At 46.6% G+C, this 16,130-nt stretch overlaps 1 protein-coding gene across 4 annotated transcripts in view; it reads left to right on the plus strand.

The window, feature by feature from the left end:
• The window catches only part of MAGI3 (membrane associated guanylate kinase, WW and PDZ domain containing 3), a 336,183-nt gene that overhangs the window by 261,709 nt on the left and 58,344 nt on the right, over positions 1–16,130 (plus strand). For all 4 annotated transcript variants that reach the window (XM_030221928.1, XM_030221929.1, XM_030221930.1 and 1 more), the window contains exons 7-9: positions 347–404; positions 6,024–6,130; positions 14,166–14,354. In XM_030221928.1, coding sequence (XP_030077788.1) covers positions 347–404; positions 6,024–6,130; positions 14,166–14,354 — 354 coding nt within the window. The remainder of the gene's footprint in view (positions 1–346; positions 405–6,023; positions 6,131–14,165; positions 14,355–16,130) is intronic.

Here is a 16,130-nt window from a genome sequence, read left to right on the forward strand (position 1 = left end):
ATAGTAAATGACGACAGATAAAGACCTGAACGGTCCATCCAGTCTGCATGTTTGAACCCCTTAGTTTATAGGGCCATATAAGAGGGTAAAAGTGGACTGTAGAGCATAAACCTATAATTCAGCATCCTACGCTACCTGGTTAGTAGAAACTGTTGCATTTTCTGGGGTTTCATTTTATACTTTGACCTTGATTCAATATGTTTTCATGTGCAAAGAACTGTCAAAACGTCTTTATATAATTCACGCCTGTGCATTTTGTCTCCTTTTCTTTTAGGGTACTCTGATCCCTTTATTGCAGTAATGCAGGACCCAAAATCACACTTTCCTTTCTTTTCTCCTCTTGCAGAGCTTCCATACGGTTGGGAGAAAATAGAAGACCCCCAGTATGGGACGTACTACGTTGAGTGAGTATTTCCCGGGGTTTGTTTTTCTTGTAATAACCTCATTCAGAGAAGGATGGGATGTGAACAGTGGCGTTCCGAGGGGCGCTGACACCCAGGGCGGATCGCCAATGTGCCATGTGCCCCGCCTGCCCGGGTGCAGCGCCCCCCCCCCCTCCCCCGGTGCAGCACGACCCCCACCCCGGCGAAAGAACCCCCCCCCTTCTCCACCACTGCCAACTCCAGGCTCCGCCCATTCGCCCTTGCCTCACCCTATGCCTGGAACAACCTTCCTGAGCCCCTACGTCAAGCCCCCTCCCTGCCCATCTTCAAGTCTCTGCTTAAAGCCCACCTCTTCAGTGCTGCCTTCGGCACCTAACTCTTAGCTTCAGGATAGCCGGACTGCCCCAAATTGACTGCCCCCATCGTATCGTCTACTCACTTGTCCTTTAGATTGTAAGCTCTTTGAGCAGGGCCTGTCCTTTTATGTTAAATTGTACAGCGCTGCGTAACCCTAGCAGCGCTTTAGAAATGTTAAGTAGTAGTAGTAGGGTGCACGCCGCTGGGGGAGGGGGGGGGGGGTGCCGCGCGCGCTGGTCAGCGTCATTAGTTTCCATGCTCCCTCTGCATTTTGTCTCCTTTTCTTTTAGGGTACTCTGCCCTGGAACAGGTTACTTCCTGTTCCGCGGCAGAGGGAGCATGGAAACGAACGACGCTGACCGGCGCGCGGCACTCCCCCAGCGGCGTGCACCCGGGGCGGACCGCCCCCCCCCCCCCCCTTGGTACGCCACTGGATGTGAATTCAGTAATTTGTTTAGGGACAGTGCACATTAAAAAAAAAAAAAGGTAGAAAAAAAGAGTAGGAATTATGGTCAAGAGTAATTAATTCCTCTCGCTGTGTTCCTCCCCAGCACCTGAAATCAAAGATCCACTATAGATGAGAGCAATCAATGCACTGACAGTATTTCTGGGCAGGGTCTAGCCCCGTTTCTCCCCCCCCCCACCCCTCAACCCCATTAATAAATGAAACCATAGGCAGCGGAATACGCATCAATAACTAGAGAACATGGGGGTCCAGGCTGAAGGTTGGTTGGCTCCTCTCATCAAAAAGATGTACTTCTGCTCCTGAATGAAACAACTGAGTAGTCGTAGTAACATAGTAGATGACGGCAGAAAAAGACCTGCACGGTCCATCCAGTCTGCCCAACAAGATAAACTCATATGTGCTGGGCAGACTTATACGGTCTGTGCCAGAGCCGGTGGTTGGGAGACAGGACTGGTGGTTGGGAGGTGGGGATAGTGCTGGGCAGACTTATACGGTCTGTGCCAGTGCCGGTGGTGGGAGGCGGGGCTGGTGGTTGGGAGGCGGGGATAGTGCTGGGCAGACTTATACGATCTGTGCCAGAGCCGGTGGTTGGAGGCGGGACTGGTGGTTGGGAGGCGGGGATAGTGCTGGGCAGACTTATACGATCTGTGCCAGAGCCGGTGGTGGGAGGCGGGACTGGTGGTTGGGAGGCGGGGATAGTGCTGGGCAGACTTATACGGTCTGTGCCAGAGCCGGTGGTGGGAGGCGGGGCTGGTGGTTGGGAGGTGGGGATAGTACTGGGCAGACTTATACGGTCTGTGCCAGAGTCGGTGGTTTGGAGGCGGGGATAGTGCTGGGCAGACTTATACGGTCTGTGCCAGAGCCGATGGTGGGAGGCGGGGCTGGTGGTTGGGAGGCGGGGATAGTGCTGGGCAGACTTATACGGTCTGTGCCAGAGCCGGTGGTGGGAGGCGGGGCTGGTGGTTGGGAGGCAGGGATAGTGCTGGGCAGACTTATACGGTCTGTGCCCTGAAGAGGACAGGTACGAATCAAAGTAGGGTATACACAAAAAGTAGCACATATGAGTTGTCTTGTTGGGCAGACTGGATGGACCGTGCAGGTCTTTTTCTGCCGTCATCTACTATGTTACTATGACTACTCAGTTGTTTCATTCAGGAGCAGAAGTACATCTTTTGGATGAGAGGAGCCAACCAACCTTCAGCCTGGACCCCCATGTTCTCTACTTATTGATGCGTATTCCGCTGCCTATGGTTTCATCTGATCTTAAGCAACTTCCTTCCTTCACAAAGTCCTGTTCAACTTTCTTGCTGAGGGCGCTCAATACATAAGTGTTGGTGACTTGATTTATCAGTAATCATCCAGCAAAACATTGTTCAGGAAAATGATTGTTCCTTGGTTTGTATTTCATTGATTTTTATTACTACTACTAATCATTTATATAATGCTACTAGATATATGTAGCACTGTTTACATTATATGCAGGTGCTTTCTCTGTCCCTAGTGGGCTCACAATCTTAAGTTTTATACCTGGAGCAATAGAGGGTTAAGTGACTTGCCCAGGGTCACCCAGTTCTCCAGGATCTCAGTCCACTCCACTAACCATTAGGCTACTCCTCCGCTCCACTTAATCTTGGAGATGATGCTGTTTCTGTGCTCAAGAGATCATTTTGGTGATGGTGATATGATTAAGACTTGGTTCCATGCTGTAGGCAGTAGACCAGGGTTCTTCACATCGTAATGGTTGAAGGTGGCATGATAAGGAATTTTGTCTTCTGCTCATGTGTGGTGCATCCGCCACTCTGGACACTTTTCCTGACGTTCTACATTTCTGGTCTGGCTCCATCCTTCTCAGATTCAAGTGGTGGAGTTAGGGCTCTTAATTTTATCAAAGGAAAGGTTGAAGAGCCAAATGAAGTAGAAACCACATGACGTTCAAGGGTCATCAAAGCAAACACAGAAATGAATCTTGGTGTCTTGTTCACAGATGTCTCGTAAGCTTCTGTATTACACTGGATGTATCAAAGAATATGAATAAAATATCCAAAGAGCAATCACCTAGGGGACCCCCTTTGGATATAGCGCTCAAAACAAATAGTGGTGTCTATTTGTGGAGGAGTGGCCTAGTGGTTAGAGCAGCGGTCTTGCAAGCCAGAGGTGGTTGGTTCAAATCCCGCTGCTGCTCCTTGAGATCTTGGGCAAGTCACTTAATCCTCCATTGCCTCAGGTACAAACTTAGATTGGGAGCCCTCCTGGGACAGAGAAATATCCAGAGTACGTGAATGTAACTCACCTTGAGCTACTACTGAAAAAGGTGTGAGCAAAATCTAAATAAATATATGGAATGTTGCTACTACTGAAGATTCTACATGGAATGTTGCCACTTTTTGAGATTCTGGAATGTTGCTACTATTTGAGATTTTAGATGGAATGTTGCTAGTGGAGGAGTGGCCTAGTGCTTAGAGCACTGGTCTTGCAATCCAGAGGTGGCCGGTTCAAATTCCACTGCTGCTCCTTGTGACCTTGGGCAAGTCACCTAACCGTTCATTGCCTCAGGTACAAACTTAGATTGTGAGCCCTCCTGGGACAGAGAAATATCCAGTGTACCTGAATGTAACTCACCTTGAGCTACTACTGAAAAAGGTGTGAGCAAAATCTAAAGAAATATATGGAATGTTGCTACTATTGAAGATTCTACGTGGAATGTTGCCACTTTTTGAGATTCTGGAATGTTGCTACTATTTGAGATTCTAGATTGAATGCTCCTAGTGGAGGAGTGGCCTAGTGCTTAGAGCACTGGTCTTGCAATCCAGAGGTGGCCGGTTCAAATCCCGCTGCTGCTCCTTGTGATCTTGGGCGACTCACTTAACCCTCCATTGCCTTAGGTACAAACTTAGATTGTGAGCCCTTCAGAGACAGGGAAATACCCTGTGTGCCTAAATGTAACTCACCTTGAGCTACTACTGAAAAAGGTGTGAGCAAAATCTAAATAAATAAATAAATGTTTTGAACGCTATATCCAAAGGGGGCCCCCCTAGGTGATTGCTCTTTGCATATTTTATTCATACATATTCTTTGATACATCCAGTACTCTACTATGAACAATATGCAAAAGTTTCTGTGACTCCTGAAGCAGATGTTACACACCGAAACACAGCTCCATGTCGAGTCTTTATTTTATAATCTAATGATGCTTCAATAAAGATTGGCCTCATGTGTCCATTTGCAGAGTTTTCTTTTGGACTTGGCTTGGAAGGCTACTTGTACTACCCTACTCTGTTCTTTTGTCCGTTCGACTTACACGGGGGTGCATCATCTTTTTGGTTGGCTGGGGGTTCCCTCAGGACAGGTTTGGGAACTGCTGATCTAGAAGCATGAGAGAGACTAATGAGACATGGTGGTAAGATCTAGGGACCAATTTACTGTACAAAATCAATTATCTATTTATGTAGCTGGCTGAACTCCGAGATCGCGAGTTAAACTTTTCTTTCTACCCTCTTTCAAGGCCTAGTGGTTAGGGTGGTGGAATTTGGTCTTGGGGAACTGAGGAACTGGGTTCGATTCTCACTTCAGGCACAGGCAGCTCCTTGTGACTCTGGGCAAGTCACTTAACCCTCCATTGCCCCATGTAAGCCGCATTGAGCCTGCCATGAGTGGGAAAGCGCAGGGTACAAATGTAACAAAAATAAAATAGATACTATTGGAGATTCTAAATGGAATGTTGCTATTCCACTAGCAACATTCCATGTAGAAGGCTGTGCAGGCTTCTGTTTCTGTGAGTCTGACGTGCAGGACGTCAGACTCACAGAAGCAGAAGCCTGCGCGGCCACATTGGTGATCTGCAAGGGCCGACTTCTACATGGAGTGTTGCTAGTGGAATAGCAACATTCCATGTAGAATCTCAAATAGTAGCAACAGTGGAGGAGTGGCCTAGTGGTTAGGGTGGTGGACTTTGGTCCTGAGGAACTGAGTTCGATTCCCACTTCAGGCACAGGCAGCTCCTTGTGACTCTGGGCAAGTCACTTAACCCTCCATTGCCCCATGTAAGCCGCATCGAGCCTGCCATGAGTGGGAAAGAGCGGGGTACAAATGTAACAAAAAAAATGCTCAAGGGATTAACCATTTTCAACAGCAGCGGCTCTGCTGGAACTAGCTGGTATTTAGAAAGACGTCTGTGGTGTATTTTTAGGCAGGTGTTTAGAGGGTATTGACTTGTGATGTCTTCAGAAGAAGCTCCTGTAGCTGGAGAGAAAATATGATTTGGTGGGATAGGCATTGAGATGCGATAGTTCTGATTTTACATTTAGATTACTCTCCGTTTAGGTTAGGATGCTGCGTTTTGTATTTACATGTATGTGTTGACAATGATGGTTGTAACGTGATATTTTATCAGATGTGAACTACAGCTAACGATAATTAACTGTATATTAAATAAATATGTTAAACCGTTGGGACAACCCAGCAGGGGCACGTCTAGCATTGGTGAGGAGGCCAAAAAGCCTGCTGTAGCTGTGAAACCCCAAACCACAGCTGTGGAATGAAGACAAATGGAAATCTTTAGTCTAGGGAATAGTGTTACGGCACACATTTAAAATAACTGTATTTGGATTTGTAGGATTACCGTTTAGAGGGTCATTTACCAGCTGCCACAAGGCTCCTAGGAATAAAATGGGTCCTGCAGCAGATAACGCATCATAACTGTTAATAAATGACCCCCTTAGTGTTTAACATTTCCATAAAAATCTATAAAGACTTTTTTTTTCATGCTCGCTTCTAACATAGATCTTTATTTATTTTTTTCCTCTCCTCGATCTTCTCAGCCACATTAACCAAAAAACTCAGTTTGAAAATCCAGTGCTGGAAGCAAAGAGGAAAAAACAGCAGGGCCAGCTGAACCAGGGGCAGACAGATGGCACGGGAAAGCCAGGTACATTTGTGTATTCTCCCCCTCTCGCCTCTCCCAAAATGCATCCTTAAATGACTTTTTGCTTTCTTTACAGACCTAGAGTGAAACATTAAACAAAGAAGGTAATGGCAGGGTGGGCAGCTTGTACTGGGTGGTGGTTCAGTGTGAGCCAGACCTAGATTCAGCTCACTAATCTGTCTCCTGTTGAGACTTTGATCTTGGGTACTGATGGGTGGGGGAACAGCAGGCCACCTATACAGTGACTCAGAAATGGGGAAAATTCTATAACAGGGCTCTGCATTCTAAGTATGGTGATGCAGTGCACTGAGTGCACCAAGATGTCGTCACAATACTAGTGAAGCTTGCACTAAGCATTCTAAACGCGGTGATGCAGTGCACTGAGTGCACCAAGATGTCATCACAGAATACTAGTGAAGCTGGCACTAAGCATTCTAAATGCGGTGATGCAGTGCACTGAGTACACCAAGATGTCGTCACAATACTAGTGAAGCTGGCACTAAGCATTCTAAACGCGGTGATGCAGTGCACTGAGTGCACCAAGATGTCATCACAGAATACTAGTGAAGCTGGCACTAAGCATTCTAAATGCGCTGATGCAGTGCACTGAGTACACCAAGATGTCGTCACAATACTAGTGAAGCTTGCACTAAGCATTCTAAACGCGGTGATGCAGTGCACTGAGTGCACCAAGATGTCATCACAGAATACTAGTGAAGCTGGCACTACGCATTATAAACGCGGTGATGCAGTGCACTGAGTGCACCAAGATGTCATCACAGAATACTAGTGAAGCTGGCACTACGCATTATAAACGCGGTGATGCAGTGCACTGAGTGCACCAAGATGTCACAGAATACTAGTGAAGCTGGCACTAGAATGGCATAGCTACTTACACCAGGTTTATAGCAGGCATAAAATAGTCACACCTCAATGTGGCAGTTATGCACATAACTTAGCATTCTGCCCTCGCAACTATTAGACACCCACGCGCATCCCCTGTGAACAACCTACGTGCATGTAAGTGCAAAGCACTTTACGCACTTAACATTATAGAATAGCGCTGAGCAGTTGGCTGTCATTTATGTGCGTAATATAGACTTGCCTGCATGGATAACATTAGTCTATAAATGTAGACCTGAAAATGGTGCCCCATGTTCAAACGACCAGTTATAGAATGAGGGAAATAATGACTGTCAAAAGAGCAGCTTTAGATGTGACCTCTGGAGAAGCACTAGCCTACCTCAGAAGGTTACAGTGAAATGTGCTCTTTCATGGCAGAAGAAGGGAGACAACGGGATGCGCTATCAAGTTTATTTCCTTCATTCCTAACAGGAGGAGGACTAAGGAAGGAAGGTTTTGCTGAAAGAAGTTAAAAACGTGAAACTGGGTCTACCAAAATTTCAGATCCTCCTCTGTCTGAAGGCATAGGCTCGCTTCCTACACTACCATTCCCAGGTTGAGAAGATGGCGTCCTTGTAGGAATACTGTACTAGGAGAATCATTCACTTTTAATGGACTCCACCCTCAAACATCCAAGAACATGTGTAAACTCTTGTCATGTTTTCCTTTGGTACAGAAAATTTGCATGTAGAAGAGCTGCTGACCAATGGCAGAGCAGTTTTCAGTAGCTCAGTGACCTCACAATGTGCTCTGATCTCCCTAAGATTTCAACTGAGTTGAGATGAACTGGCCTGTTTTCCCTGTAGGAAAGAAACATGGTCAGGGGATGTCGAGAGCACATGAAGATCGAGGTGGAGCTTGGTGTGAGCTAAATGTTATTGAAATTGGATGAAAGGATCATGAGTTGTTAGGGAGGGCCACACTTACAGATGTAGAGTGGCAGACTGACATGATAACTGTGAGACCAGTTAGGCTCTAAGGACCCGATTCACAAAGCTTACCATGCTGGCAACATTTTTCTTTAGACTGGTTGTAGGCAATCTAAAGCAAAAGTTTTCCGTGGCTCTTAACGTGTGCCATTAGCTACTGAAAACTCTATGCAAATGCATTACAAAGAGCTCATTAGTATTAAAATGAGCATTCTGAGTAATGCACAGACAGTTCCCGGCGCTGTGCGCCTACCTTTAATGTGCAGCAATTGACGACAGGTCTGGAGCTGTCTTTATGGGGAGCAATCTGCTTGCACTGTATAGTGCAAGCAGACTGCTCCCCATGGTAGGCGTTGGTGCATGGACAGATACCCAGCACAGACCCCCCCCAGAACCAGACAAAAATCCCTGGTGATCCAGTAGACCCCCTCCTTGCACCAGCCCTCAAAAAAAAAACATCCCCACCCACCCAACCTGGCAGGCCCTGAACCAAGCCAGACCTCCTAGTGGCAAGCCCTGGTAGTCTAGTGAGAGTCCTTCCCTCTCCCCACCCCCCCCCCGACCCCCCCACATTCCATTAAGGTTGGAGGCAAGAGGACTGCCTCCTGCCTATGGCCTCCCAGAACAAAATGGTGGCACCCAGCCCTGGTGCATCCTGGGATGCACTGGGAGGGGCTTAAGCACCAGTACCATATAATTCCTTATATGGTGTTTAGGACCCTCCTGGAAAGGGCTGGGTGCTTTTGAGGGAGGAGGTGGTCCTCTTGCCTCCAACCTTAACAATATGTGGAGTGGTCGGGGGGGGGCAGGGAGGGAAGGGCTCTCACTAGACCACCAGAGCTTGCCACTAGGGAGTCTGGCCAAGCCTGTCAGGTTGGTTGAAATCGGTTGAGGAGTCAGGGGTGGTTATCGGGGGGTTCAGGAAGGGGGTCCACTGAACTACCAGGGATTTTTTGGTTCCCAGTGGTGGTCCACAGCACCACCAGGGATTTTGGGGAGATGGAAGGGGGGTCACCGGAGCACCAGGGATTTTTTTGAGCTGTCAGGGGAAGGGGCTCAAGGAGGGGGGGTCTTCTGGACTCTGACTCTTGAGCCCCCCCTCCCCCAGTATCCTGTTTCCAGCAGTAGCCAATCCAGGTCACAAGTACCTGCAAGATCTCAGACCAGTAATACAGATTTTTTATGCTCCTTATCCTGGGGCCAGGAGCAGCTCCAAACAGAAATTTGTGGCCTAATGCTTGAGGGAGATATCCGAGTCTTAACCCCAGTTCTGCCACAGATTCTGTCCTCGGAGGTGACACTTGCCCGGTGACTCTGTTTTCATGTCAGCCAGCAACACAATTTATTTAACTGATGGGTGTGAACCGAAGGGGTGCCTGCTTGCATATATCTGAGGTAGCAAATATTGAAGTATGTTTGCTTTACATACACTGAATAAATCCAAATGTTTTTTTTTTATTATCATTTTGAAGTTGTAATCATTATAACAATTTATTTTGCAAATTAATTTTCCAAGCAGAGGGTAATGTGTGTGCATGTTGAGAGAACAATCTATCTCCGTGCGTTACTGGGATTATCAATCACTCACGTTGATTTGCAGCTGCAAAGAATCTTGTGCTCTGTTCCTCTGGGCTGCTTTCGTATGCTCAGAATAAAAAATAATAATAATGATACCTCATTAAAGAATGATTTGTGAATATGTTTCTACAAATGCATTCCTTCCTTCCTTTTCTTTCATTTTAAGATTGGCTGTTAAATGAAACCAAATGTGTGACATTTCCCTCTGCTGCTCGAATTGGCCCAATCTGCTAGTTGTGGACTTGGCACTGCCAGGCTGCCCTCATTCATCTTTACAGATTCTTGGGTTTATTGGGAATAGGCAATGGCTAGGAAAGGAATACAATTACAGAACATGGAGGCATGGGCTGTCTATGAAACATTCCAGGTCCCAGAGCATTGGGAAGAGGGGGGGGGGGGGGGGGGGGTTGTCCATTGACATGGTATATTCTTGGGGGTATTCTGTGCAAAATATTTGAAAATTCTGCATTGATTATTTGTAGTTTGTGTGTGTGTGTGGGGGGGTTGTTTTCACAGAATTTCCCCATCCTAAGACCTGAAATCCCCTCCTGCCTTTTCCTTCCTCGGTCTCCAGCCTCTCCGTTTCCATCTCTTACTCCAACTACAGTTCTCTCTGCATCTAACTCCCAGCAAGACCCCTAATTCTGTTTGCCCCTCGCCTTTCATTTTTCCTGTCCCCCCCAGACATCCCCCATTCTCATTTTATCTCTTCACCTCCCCAGCTATCATTGCATCTCTCCCCCACCATCCCCTATGGCACACCCTCAAGCTTGATCTCCCCACACACCAATGGCATACTCTCAGCTAGTCCTGCCCTTGCCCCCCCCCCCACACCACAGCACAATTTCAGCTTTCCTTGCCTCCCCCCAGTCCCCATGGTTCACTGTCAGCTTTCCCTGCCCCCCCCCCCCATCCCCATGGTACACTGTCAGCTTTCCCTGCCCCCCCATCCTCATGGTACACTGTCAGCTTTCCCTGCCCCCCCCCATCCCCATGGTACACTCTCTCACTTTGCCCTCCCAGTCCCCATGACACACACATTGTTGGCATTGGGTGTCTCCTAGCTGTCTCTCCCCTATGACCACAGGGAACTGTCGCCCCTAAGATCACTCGTGCAACGGTTCATTTGCTGTTCCTCTTGCAATCGGGTCACTTCCTCCTCCTCTGCCGGCTTATTACCGGGATTTGGGAGCAAATTCTGTGCTGCACAGTTACGCAGAATTCCCCCAGGAGTAACGGCAGAAGCACCTGCTGTAAAAAAAGGCCCCTGTCGTGAGGCAGACCGAGGCAAAAGTAAGAACCAAGGCAGCAAGACCCTATGCAGCTGTCTGACTTCATCTCACGTTGCTGTGACAGAACTGTGGAGAATGAAGAAGTCACCTGGGATGTTTCTGTTCCCACAGATAAGAAGCTCAATGCAAGAAACTTGGCATTGTGGTAAAAGGAGAAAAGCACGAAAACAGCATTTATTAATAGAAGTGTCAGTGCCAAACGAATATTCTTTCTCCACGCATGGCGCAGAAGATACCTCAAATAGAAATGCAATCGGAGGCCAAGAAAATGTTGGCACAAATGGATGCGAGAGTTTCCCAGCATACCTGAACAGGCGGCTGCCTGCACACATTAGACCTTGGGAACTACAGAAGGAGGCGCTCAGAGAGCGGGATCGTCTCCACCGTACCCAGGCTTAGATTCACACCTGATTTTAGGTTCCACCTTAGGAGTCAGCACCCAAGAAAAAGATCTAGCTGTCATCGTCGGCAATACGCTGAAATCTTCAGCCCAGTGTGTGGCGGCAGCCAAAAAAGCAAATGGAATGCTAGGAATTATTAGGAAAGGGATAGGAAATAGGACCAGTAGTGCGCTAATGCAGGGGCGTATCTGTAATGGGGCCACGGGGGCCAGGGCCCCCGTAGATTTGGCCCTGGACCCCCCCTGACGGCCCTCGCAACCCCCCCTCCGCCGCCAACCTGCCGTCGCCTACCTTTGCTGGCGGGGGACCCCAACCCCCGCCAGCCGAAGCCGTCTTCCTTCGTTGTTTGATTCTTCTTTCTCAGTCTGACTCTGACGTCACGTCAGAGTCAGACTCAGAAAGAAGAAACAATGAAGGAAGACTGCTTTGGCTGGCGGGGGTTGGGGTCCCCCCGCCAGCAAAGGTAGGCGACAGCGGGCGGAGGGTCATTGGCGTTCGAGACGTCGGGCGGGCCATGGAGGTGGTTCTGGCGGTGGCGCCGGGGGGGGGGGGGGGGGGGCTAAAATGTGCCCCCTCACCTCTGGACCCCCCCTATCGGTGAAGTCCAGATACGCCCCTGCTCTAATGTTTCTTTATCGCTCCATGGTGCAAACTCAACTTGAGTATTGTATGCAATTCTGGTTGCCATAGCTCAAAAAAGATACAGTAGGATTAGAAAACGTTCAAAGAAGGGGAAGGGAAACGGGACTTGATATACCACCTTTGAGGTTTTTGCAACTACATTCAAAGTGGTTTACATATATTCAGGTACTTATTTTGTACTAGGGGCAATGGAAGGGTTAAGTGACTTGCCCAGAGTCACAAGGGGCTGCAGTGGGAATCGAACCCAGTTCCCCAGAATCAGAGTCCGCTGCACTAACCACTAGGCTACTCCTCCACTCATTCCACCAATAAGAGCCAACCTAATCAGTGATGTCACAATGGCTTGATTGCCCCATACTTGGCTCACTTCTATTGTGATGTCATAAGGGAAAGGGAAATGGGACTTGATATACCGCCTTTCTGAGGTTTTTGCAGCTACATTCAAAGCGGTTTACATATATTCAGGTACTTATTTTGTACCAGGGGCAATGGAGGGTTAAGTGACTTGCCCAGAGTCACAAGGAGCTGCAGTGGGAATCGAACCCAGTTCCCCAGAATCAGAGTCCGCTGCACTAACCACTAGGCTACTCCTCCACTAGCAACATTCCATGTAGAAGCCTGTCCTTGCAGGACTTCAGACTCACAGAAACAGAAGCCTGCGCGGCCGTGTTGCTGATCTGCAAGGGCAGGCTTCTACGTGGAATGTTGCTAGTGGAATAGCAACATTCCATGCAGAATCTCAATAGTAGCAACAGAATCTCAATAGTAGCAACATTCCATGTAGAATCTCAAATAAGGAAAGGGAACTGGGACTTGATATACCACCTTTCTGAGGTTTTTGCAACTACATTCAAAGCGGTTTACATATATTCAGGTACTTATTTTGTACCAGGGGCAATGGGAGGGTTAAGTGACTTGCCCAGAGTCACAAGGAGCTGCAGTGGGAATTGAACTCAGTTCCCTAGAATCAAAGTCCACTGCACTAACCACTAGGCTACTCCTCCGACTACGACTCTTCAACTTAGAAAAGAGACAGATGAGAGGAGATATGATTGAGGTCTGCAAAATCCTGAGTGGTATAGAATGGGTAAAAGTGAATTAATTGTTTATTTTTTAGAAAGCACTAAGACTAGGGGACACTCAATGAAGTTACGTGATAATACTTTTTAAATGAATAGGAGGAAATATTTTTTTCACTCAACAAATAGTTAAGCTCTGGAACTCATTACTAGAGGATGTGGTAACAGCGGTTAGTGTTTCTGGGTTTGAAAAAGGTTTGGACAAGTTTCTCGAAGAAAGGTCCATAGTCTGCTATTGACATAGACATGGGAGAAGTCACTGCTTGCCCTGGGATTGAATGTTGCTACTCTTTGAGGTTCCGGAATCTTGCTACTCTTTGAGGTTCCAGAATCTTGCTACTCTTTGGGATTTGGGAATCTTTCTTTTCTTTGGGATTCCGGAATTTTGTTACTCTTTGGGATTCAGCCAGGTACTTGTGACCTGGATTGGCCACTGTTGGAAGCAGGATACTGGGCTAAAATGGCTATTCGTATGTTCTTATAGTAGGTACAAAACTAACCCATCTAGATATATTACCCCGAGAGATTTCCAGGAATAACCGTTGGTGGTCATGATTGATCTAAGATCAGGATCCCTACAGTGAAAGGTTGCAGGGTTCAGTTTTATCCGGGGTTCTTTCTATTTGTCATATACAGAATATCGGGTTCCGGTCTTTCCTTTCTCCTTCTGCCCTTTGCCTGCATAAGTTGAAGCCAAGTCGCTTTGGTTTGAAGCACACGAGTTCTGAAATTTCTAATTCAATAATACAATACCCCAGGAGCATTATTCGTACTAATCTAATACATTCCACTTGTGCTCAAAATTCTGCAGCTAAGTCCCGCATAAAACTAGGTACAGATATTCAGCAGCAAGTGACAGCTACCAGGATACAGTATGTTTGGTTGGGGTTAGGTGTGCTGGACGGTTGTCCTAAAAGTGTCTAGCTAAACTCAACTCATGCTTCTGAAACGCCTCCAAAGACAATTTCCTGGCAGTGGCTTTAACTGGCCAGGCAATGTTCAAATGATGTGGAGGGAGGGAGAATTTTAAAATACATTTGTCCAAGTAAATCCTGAAGTTAACTGGACATATCATTTTTTAATATCGGCCTCTTAATTTGGGTGTGATGTGTTAAAGGTCCACAATTTGTGTCTGTGGGGTAATCTTGTCTGTTTCTGTATTTGTCCCTAAACCTTACTGTTGTTTTTTTTTTGTTCTTTTCGTGCACGTATAGATTCAGAGAAGTCCCTGTTCACCAGAGACCCCTCCCAGCTGAAAGGTGCACTGCTCCGGACCTCTCTGAAAAAAAGCACAATGGGCTTTGGGTTCACCATCATTGGAGGGGACCGACCGGATGAATTCCTGCAGGTGAAAAACGTGCTGAAAGATGGGCCTGCAGCTCAGGATGGGAAAATCTCCCCAGGTGAAAATACTGTCTTATGTTCTCTTCCCTCTCACCCACTCTGAGGAAAACTCCTGTCGGATAAATATGCAGCTTCTTTAATGTGCATGTACACCTTCTGGTAACCAGTTTAATGTCAACGTTTGTCCGTGACAAATTGTGTTTCAAAAGCAGAAAGCAAACTCCAGGCTATGATGGTAGGACATTTCATCCAGCAGTCAGTGGTATCACTAAGACAAAAGTATTTAGGTGGGGGGCACAGGGGAGGCAGTCCATGTATTGGGTGGGGGAGACAAGTCAGTGACATTTCTGCACATCACACTCCTCCCCTCCCCCTTTAAATCAGGTATAAAAGATACTGTGAGTCCCAAAGGCTTTAGAAACCGTTTAGCCCCACCGAGAACACATATTTCATAGCACCATTCGATGAATTCTTCCATATGGGAATGAAGGCCAGAGATGATAGAGCAGTGGTTCTCAACCCAGTCTGGGTTTTAGGATATTCACAATGAATATGCATGAGACTGATTTTCATTATTAATATTTATTGCACTTGTATCCCACATTTTCCCACCTATTTGCAGGCTGAATGTGGCTTACAAAGATCTGTTATGGCATCGCCATATCAGGTTAAATAATACAATTGGTGTTATAAAGAGGTTAAAGAAGACAAGAGGATTTGTTCAGGTAGTTGTAGAAAGATAATTCTGAATGATGTTGGATAGGTGTTGTGTTATAGTTAGTTAAGGGTTCTCATGGTAGGCTTTGTTAAAGAGGTAGGTCTTCAGGGATTTGCGGAAGTTGATTAATTCATTATCGTTCTCAAGTGAGTTGGAAGTGAGTTCCATAGCTGCGTACTCGTATAAGAAAAGCAGGTCGCGTGTGTTAGTTTGTATTTTAGCCCTTTACAGCTGGGGAAGTGTAGGTTAAGGAAGGTACGGGAAGAACTCTTAGCGTTTCTGGGTGGTAGGTCCACGAGGTCCAGCATGTAGGTCGGGGCCTCTCCGTAGATGATTTTATGAACAATCGTGCAGATCTTGAATGTGATACGTTCTTTAAGTGGAAGCCAGTGTAATTTCTGTCTTAGGGGTTTTGCACTTTCATATTTTGTTTTTCCAAATATGAGTCTGGCTGCGGTGTTTTGGGCTGTTTGAAGTTTTTTGATGGTCTGATCTTTAACAAGGGGGTAGTGTATGCAGATCTATCTTATGCATCTTCACTGCTAATATTTACTATTTGTGTTGATAACAGTTATTATATTAAAATCATACTAAGCTAACACTTCTTAGTATGTGTAAATAGTGGTCAGTACACCTCCATCATTTCCTAACCTGGAGCAAGATGGCTATTGGATGAAAATTGTAGCACCCACAGCACCTATAATCAATCATTCAAAGAAAAGTAAAGTTTTGGGGTCCTGTGCCTGGGGGGTGGGATGAGATGGAAGGGGTCAGGTTTGTGGTACTGCTGACCCTTATGTAAGACCTGGGCTGTCAGTGTTCTGAAAATGCCGACAAAACCTGAAGTAGAAACTCCCCAGAAAGCTAGACTTAGAAGCGTATTACTGGAAAAAGAAAAACTGAAATGCATTTTATTCTGGATTTTGCAAATATATTTTAAAAAAAAAAACAGATGTGCCCAAATCCCGAGCTGACAATCCCTAAAACTGGAAAATGTTTTTCTTTTCTACTTTTGTTGTCTCATCATCTTATTTCTCTGTTCTTCATTTTTCTTGTCAGCCTTCTTGGTTCTTTTTCAGGGTCTCCTTTCCATTTCCTCTGTTACTGTTGTCTTCCG

The sequence above is a fragment of the Microcaecilia unicolor genome, chromosome 12 (genome assembly GCF_901765095.1).
Source record: "Microcaecilia unicolor chromosome 12, aMicUni1.1, whole genome shotgun sequence".
Classification (NCBI taxonomy): domain Eukaryota; kingdom Metazoa; phylum Chordata; class Amphibia; order Gymnophiona; family Siphonopidae; genus Microcaecilia; species Microcaecilia unicolor.